Below are 7,206 nucleotides of genomic sequence, written 5' to 3'. Positions count from 1 at the left end.
GTACACTGACTGACGTCACTCGGTCCGATGTTTGACCGAGAGGAATCGGATACGTACCGTGGTCACACGGCAGATTTGACCCTTGAACTCGGGGCTGTAGCAGGCTCCGCTCAGCGGGCATTTCTCCACGGGCTTCCCCCTGGCGGCGGAGAAGTTGCAGTTAGAGGGAAAGGAGAGACACGAAATCGTGACCCGGCACAAAGAGAGAGACAGACAGACTTTGTATTTCTATAGCGCCTTTCAGCACCTCCAGGACGTCGCAACGCGCCTTACAGCCAATGAGGTACTTTTTTCCAAGTGTGGTCACTGTTGTAACGTCGGAAACGCGGCTGCCAAATTGCGCACAGCAAGATCCCACTCAGAGCAATGTGATAAAACAGCTGGGTCGTTTTCTTGCCAGTGATATTGGGTGAGGCATCAAGACTGGCCACAACTCCCCCTGCTCTTCATCCAACTAGTGGCCGTGGGATTCTTCGACATCCCACTCGAGATAGCACAGAGGTCCTTGGTTTAATGTCACATCCGATAGTGCGGCACTCCCTCGGTACCGCCCCTCCGACAGTGCGGCGCTCCCTCAGTACCGCCCCTCCGACAGTGCGGCGCTCCCTCAGTACTGCCCCTCCGACAGTGCGGCGCTCCCTCAGTACTGCCCCTCCAACAGTGCGGCGCTCCCTCGGTACTGCCCCTCGGACAGTGCGGCGCTCCCTCAGTACTGCCCCTCCGACAGTGCGGCGCTCCCTCAGTACTGCCCCTCCTACAGTGCGGCGCTCCCTCAGTACTGCCCCTCCGACAGTGCGGCGCTCCCTCAGTACTGCCCCTCCGACAGTGCAGCACTCCCTCAGTACTGCCCCTCCGACAGTGCGGCGCTCCCTCAGTACTGCCCCTCCGACAGTGCAGCACTCCCTCAGTACTGCCCCTCCGACAGTGCGGCGCTCCCTCAGTACTGCCCCTCCGACAGTGCGGCGCTCCCTCAGTACTGCCCCTCCGACAGTGCGGCGCTCCCTCAGTTCTGCCCCTCCGACAGTGCGGCGCTCCCTCAGTACTGCCCCTCCGACAGTGCGGCGCTCCCTCAGTACTGCCCCTCCGACAGTGCGGCGCTCCCTCAGTACTTCCCCCCCGACCGTGCGGAGCTACCTCAGTACTGCCCCTCCGACAGTGCGGCGCTCCCTCAGTACTGCCCCTCCGACAGTGCGGCGCTCCCTCAGTACTGCCCCTCCGACAGTGCGGCGCTCCCTCAGTACTGCCCCTCCGACAGTGCGGCGCTCCCTCAGTACCGCCCCTCCGACAGTGCGGCGCTCCCTCAGTACTGCCCCTCCGACAGTGCGGCGCTCCCTCAGTACTGCCCCTCCGACAGTGCGGCGCTCCCTCAGTACTGACCCTCCGACAGTGCGGCGCTCCCTCAGTACTGACCCTCCGACAGTGCGGCGCTCCCTCAGTACTGACCCTCCGACAGTGCGGCGCTCCCTCAGTACTGACTCTCCGACAGTGCGGCGCTCCCTCAGTACTGCCCCTCCGACAGTGCGGTGCTCCCTCAGTACTGACCCTCCGACAGTGCGGCGCTCCCTCAGTACTGACCCTCCGACAGTGCGGCGCTCCCTCAGTACTGCCCCTCCGACAGTGCGGCGCTCCCTCAGTACTGACCCTCCGACAGTGCGGCGCTCCCTCAGTACTGCCCCTCCGACAGTGCGGCGCTCCCTCAGTACTGCCCCTCCGACAGTGCGGCGCTCCCTCAGTACTGCCCCTCCGACAGTGCGGCGCTCCCTCAGTACTGACCCTCCGACAGTGCGGCGCTCCCTCAGTACTGACCCACCGACAGTGCGGCGCTCCCTCAGTACCGCCCCTCCGACAGTGCGGCGCTCCCTCAGTACTGCCCCTCCGACAGTGCGGCGCTCCCTCAGCACTGCTCCTCCGCCAGTGCAGCGCTCCCTCAGTACTGCCCCTCCGACAGTGCGGCGCTCCCTCAGTACTGCCCCTCCGACAGTGCGGCGCTCCCTCAGTACCGCCCCTCCGACAGTGCGGCGCTCCCTCAGTACTGCCCCTCCGACAGTGCGGCGCTCCCTCAGTACTGCCCCTCCGACAGTGCGGCGCTCCCTCAGTACCGCCCCTCCGACAGTGCGGCGCTCCCTCAGTACTGCCCCTCCGACAGTGCGGCGCTCCCTCAGCACTGCTCCTCCGACAGTGCGGCGCTCCCTCAGTACTGCCCCTCCGACAGTGCGGCGCTCCCTCAGTACTGCCCCTCCGACAGTGCAGCGCTCCCTCAGTACCGCCCCTCCGACAGTGCGGCGCTCCCTCAGTACTGCCCCTCCGACAGTGCAGCGCTCCCTCAGTACCGCCCCTCCGACAGTGCGGCGGGAGGGAGATGAGGGGAAATGGTTTGAACAGCATCACTGAGATCTGGTACCTGCCCGCTCGCTCTTGTTGTCAATACCCGGGCCTGTTGCCTACCTGTAAATGGGTTTATAAGATGCAGCACAGATGTCAAACGGATTGTGCATGTCGTAATTCAGCTGGTGAGCGTCCGTGGGTGTCTTTTCACACGCAGCGAGGATTTTCCGGGTCTGGCAAAAGGAATACATGGATCGGGGCGTTACAATCTGATGCAGCTGCGACAACCGGTACATTTTTAAGGTGGGTGCAAGGGCGGAGAGACTCGGGGAGAGCGGGTGCATGAGCGAAAACCTTCGAAGGTTGGCGGGCAGGTTAACAAAGCATACTGGGATTCATAAATGGAGGCAGGGCGTCATAATTAAACAGAACCCCTCACATGTAGTGTAGGGGAGATGTCGGCACTGATTAGACTCATGTACCAGGGGCTCCTTCGGGAGGTTGCTAGCGTGCCGTCTAAGGCTGTTTGCGCGAGTCTCGGCACGGCTGGACTGAAGGGATGACCGGATGTGGTCATATACACACATTTCTTCACAAAAAAAAAATGTCATGAAATAGGCATGAGCAGGAATCAGTTTATTTGTAAGGCTTTAACATCGAAGCATAGAAGATAGGAGCAGGAGTAGGCCATTCGGCCCCTCGAGCCTGCTCCGCCATTCAATGCTGATCATGGCTGATCATCCAAATTCAGTACCCGGTCCCTGCTTTCTCCCCATATCCCTTGATCCCTTTAGCCTCAAGAAATATATCCAACTCCTTCTTGAATATATTTAATGAATTGGCCTCCACCGCCCTCTGTGGTAGAGAATTCCACAGGTTCACCACTCTCTGGGTGAAGAAATTCCTCCTCATTTTGGTCCTAAATGGCTTACCCCTTATCCTTAGACTGTGACCCCTGGTTCTGGACTCCCCGACCATCGGGAACATGCTTCCTGCATCTAGTCTGTCTAGTCCTGTTAGAATTTTATAAGTTTCAATGAGATCCCCTCTCATTCTTCTAAACTCCAGCGAGTACAAGCCCAATCGAACCAATCTCTCCTCATACGTCATTCCTGCCATCCCAGGTATCAGTCTGGTGAATCTTCGCTGCACTCCCTCCATGGCAAGAACATCCTTCCTCAGATAAGGCGACCAAAACTGCACACAATACTCAAGGTGTGGTCTCACCAAGGCCCTGTACAACTGCAGCAAGACATCCTTGTTCTTGCACTCGAATCCTCTCGCTAGGAAGGCCAACATACCATTTGGCGAAAGGTCAGAGTCGGAGGCACGGCAAACATTACCTGTTGGCCCACGTCCGGCTTGGGGCCCAGCTCCAGCAGCCGCCCTGCGAAGGAGGCGGCGGTCTTGAAGTTCTTCAGCTTGAACAGGAGGTTGACGGCGGTCCGGAGCACCAGTATCATGTGAACAGGCTGGAGGCTGCAGTGGGTGAAGTAGGCTGCCATCTGCATCCAAAAGAGAGTAAATTAACAAGAGACATACAAACCAGATTGCAAATGCTTCGATTGGTATGTAAATAGGAAGAAATTAGTGGAAGTAAACGTGGGTCCCTTAGAGGCAGAGACAAGAGAAATTATAACAGGCAAAAGGGGAACCAGTGGATGTAGTGTATTTGGACTTCCAAAAGGCATTTGACAAGGTTCCACACAAAAGATTACTGTACAAGATAAAAAATCACAGGATTGGGGGTAATATACTGGCATGGGTGGAAGATTGGCTATCTAACAGAAAACAGAGTTGGGATAAATGGTTCGTTCTCAGGCTGGCAATCAGTGACTAGTGGTGTTCCGCAGGGGTCAGTGCTGGGACCCCAACTCTTTACAATCTATATTAACGATTTGGAGGAAGGGACCGAGTGCAACATATCCAAGTTTGCCGACGATACAAAGATGGGAGGGAAAGCAGTGAGTGAGGAGGACATAAAAAACCTGCAAAAGGACATGGACAGGCTAAGTGAGTGGGCAGAGATTTGGCAGATGCAATATAATGTTGGAAAGTGTGAGGTTATGCACTTTGGCAGAAAAAATGAAAGAGCAAGTTATTATCTAAATGGAACGAAACTGCAAAGTGCTACAGTACAAAGGGATCTGGGGGTCCTGGTGCATGAAACACAGAAGGTTAGTATGCAGGTACAGCAGGTGATCGGGAAGGCCAATGGAATCTTGGCTTTTATTGCAAGGGGGATGGAGTATAAAAACAGGGAAGTCTTGCTGCAGTTATACAGGGTATTGGTGAGGCCACACCTGGAATACTGCGTACAGTTTTGGTTTCCATATTTAAGAAAAGATATACTTGCTCTCGAGGTGGTTCAGAGAAGGTTCACTCGGTTGATTCCGGAGATGAGGGGGTTGACGTTATGAGGAAAGGTTGAGTAGGTTGGGCCTCTACTCATTGGAGTTCAGAAGAATGAGAGGCGATCTTATTGAAACATATAAGATTGTGAGGGGGCTTGATCGGGTGGATGCGGGGAGGATGTTTCCACTGATGGGTGAGACTAGAACTAGGGGGCATAATCTTAGAATAAGGGGCTGCCCTTTCAAAACTGAGATGAGGAGAAACTTCTTCACTCAGAGGGTAGTAAATCTGTGGAATTTGCTACCCCAGGGAGCTGTGGAAGCTGCGACATTAAATAAATTTAAAACGGAGATAGACAGTTTCCTAGCAGATAAGGGAATTAGGGGTTACGGGGAGAGGGCAGGGAAGTGGATGTGAGTCTAGATTCGGATCAGCCATGATCCTATTGAATGGCGGAGCAAGCCCGAGGGGCCGTATGGCCTACTCCTGCTCCTATTTCTTATGTTCTTCTATGTTCAATACGAAATGGCAGAGAAATTAAACAGTTTTGAATCTGTCTTCACCAATTACTATAAGTAAAGACATAGCATGTGAATCTTCGCTGCACTCCCTCCATGGCAAGAACATCCTTCCTCAGATAAGGCGACCAAAACTGCACACAATACACAAGGTGCGGTCTCACCAAGGCCCTGTACAACTGCAGCAAGACATCCTTGCTCCTGTACTCGAACCCTCTCGCTACGAAGGCCAACATACCATTTGCCTTCTTAACCGCCTGCTGTACCTGCATGCTTACCTTCAGCGACTGGTGCACAAGGACACCCAGGTCTCGTTGCGCTTCCCCTTCTCCCAATCTATTGCCGTTCAGATAACAATCTGCCTTCCTGGTTTTGCCGCCGAAGTGGATAACCTCGCGTTATACTGGATTTTGCCGTGAAATGAAATCTCCTACCTCGCATATGCGTTTCTGCTGTTCCAAGGTGCCTTTGGGCAGTTTCTTGCGCTCAATCTCCATGCTCAGGCCCACAATGTATTCCCGGCAGATGGTGATGAGCTGTTGAGCCTGTTGGGCGTTAGACGCGCAGACAGAGAGAGAGAGAGAGAGAAATGAGAGAATGCCAGACGAGTCATTGGATACAGCACAGAAGGAGGCCATTCGGCCCGTCTATTCAAAGAGCGACCCCGTTCAGTCTCACTCCCCCGCTCTCTCCCCATTTCCCCTTCCGAGGGTTTGTCCAATTCCCCTTGGGAAGGCTCCTATTGAGGCAGAGCAATCCAGATCCTAACCACTCGCTACGTAAATACGTTTTCCCTCGCGTCCTCCTCTTGGCCAATCGCCTTAAATCTGTGCCTTCTGGTTATCGACCGCTCCGCAATTGGAAACAGTCTCTCCTTATTTACTCTACCAAAACCCGTCGTAATTATGAGCACCTCCATCAAATCTCTTCTTAACCTTCTCTGCTCCAAGGAGAACAACCCCAGCTTCTCCAGTCTCTCCACGTCACTGAAGTCCCTCATCCCTGGTACCATTCTGGTCAATCTCCCCTTAACCTTCTCTGCTCTAAGGAGAACAACCCCAGCTTCTCCAGTCTCTCCACGTAACTGAAGTCCCTCATCCCCGGTACCATTCTGGTCAATCTCCTCTTAACCTTCTCTGCTCTAAGGAGAACAACCCCAGCTTCTCCTGGGCGGGGCAGGGGGAAAACAGAGGGAGAAGGGGGGCGAGGGAGTCTGGAAGGGGGGGGGGGGTGGGGTGGAGGCGACAAGGACCGGAGAGGGGGGAGGTGAGGGAGACTGGACGGAGGAGAGGGAGTCCGGAGCAGGGTATACCGTGTACCCCAGCGGGAGTCTGCCCCTTCAGGAACCCCCAGCAACCCCCCCAGCTCGCGGCCCTCCACTTCTCACCTCGGCGATCTCCTGCTTGTTGTCCACGACCAGGAGGGGGACGCTGAGCAGGATGACCCGGAACTTCTCCACCGCCTCCTCGAACTTGCCGGCGGTGGTCAGCTGGTAACAGAGCTGCAGGCGCTGGATCAGGTCGCTGAGCTTCAGGCCCACCGCGGGAACGCCGCTCTTCAGCCCGGCCTCCTTCCTGAGGGAGAGAAAGCAGACGGGGGGAGAAGCCCCTCGGTGAGAAAACGGCCCGGGATCACCGCGACCAATCAGAATCCACGCTTCGGCAGGATCGGCGGCCATTTTGTTGACCGCCCTCCCAACACTGCCAACCTGCGACGTCCGACCTGTACTCACCAGTTGCGCTGCGGGTAACCATACATGGCCGGGAGACAGGGCAGGGCCTGATACACCGACCGGCCACGAGCGAAGGCCTGCATGAAGAGGCCCTTGAAGGGGCCGAAGTCGACCACGCCAACCTGGTCATGAAGCAGCTGGGGGAAGACAACAGGGGAGGAGAGAGATGAGAAAGGCGGCGTTAAAACGAGGGCCTCCGCGATCGGGGAGACAAGACGGACATCACCCGGCGCCAAGGCCACACACGCACGAGCCCCCACCGGGGCGGGCACTCAC

At 56.2% G+C, this 7,206-nt stretch overlaps 1 protein-coding gene across 1 annotated transcript in view; it reads right to left on the bottom strand.

Moving 5' to 3' along the window:
- LOC147087080 (sodium/potassium-transporting ATPase subunit alpha-2-like) overlaps nucleotides 1–7,206 on the bottom strand; it is an 82,144-nt gene continuing 74,938 nt past the window's right edge. The window contains exons 14-19 of the mRNA XM_085978037.1: nucleotides 6,931–7,124; nucleotides 6,586–6,772; nucleotides 5,633–5,743; nucleotides 3,669–3,830; nucleotides 2,446–2,558; nucleotides 1–139 (exon numbers count right to left, since the gene is read on the bottom strand). Of these exons, the coding sequence (XP_085834163.1) occupies nucleotides 16–139; nucleotides 2,446–2,558; nucleotides 3,669–3,830; nucleotides 5,633–5,743; nucleotides 6,586–6,772; nucleotides 6,931–7,124 (891 nt within the window). The 3' untranslated portion in view covers nucleotides 1–15. The remainder of the gene's footprint in view (nucleotides 140–2,445; nucleotides 2,559–3,668; nucleotides 3,831–5,632; nucleotides 5,744–6,585; nucleotides 6,773–6,930; nucleotides 7,125–7,206) is intronic.

This window comes from Somniosus microcephalus, unplaced genomic scaffold, assembly GCF_052327205.1.
Source record: "Somniosus microcephalus isolate GS21.2 unplaced genomic scaffold, FLI_Smic_1.0 unresolved_chr6, whole genome shotgun sequence".
Classification (NCBI taxonomy): domain Eukaryota; kingdom Metazoa; phylum Chordata; class Chondrichthyes; order Squaliformes; family Somniosidae; genus Somniosus; species Somniosus microcephalus.
The sequence above is the reverse complement of the archived record's forward strand: the minus strand, read 5'-3'. Positions and strand labels throughout refer to the sequence as shown.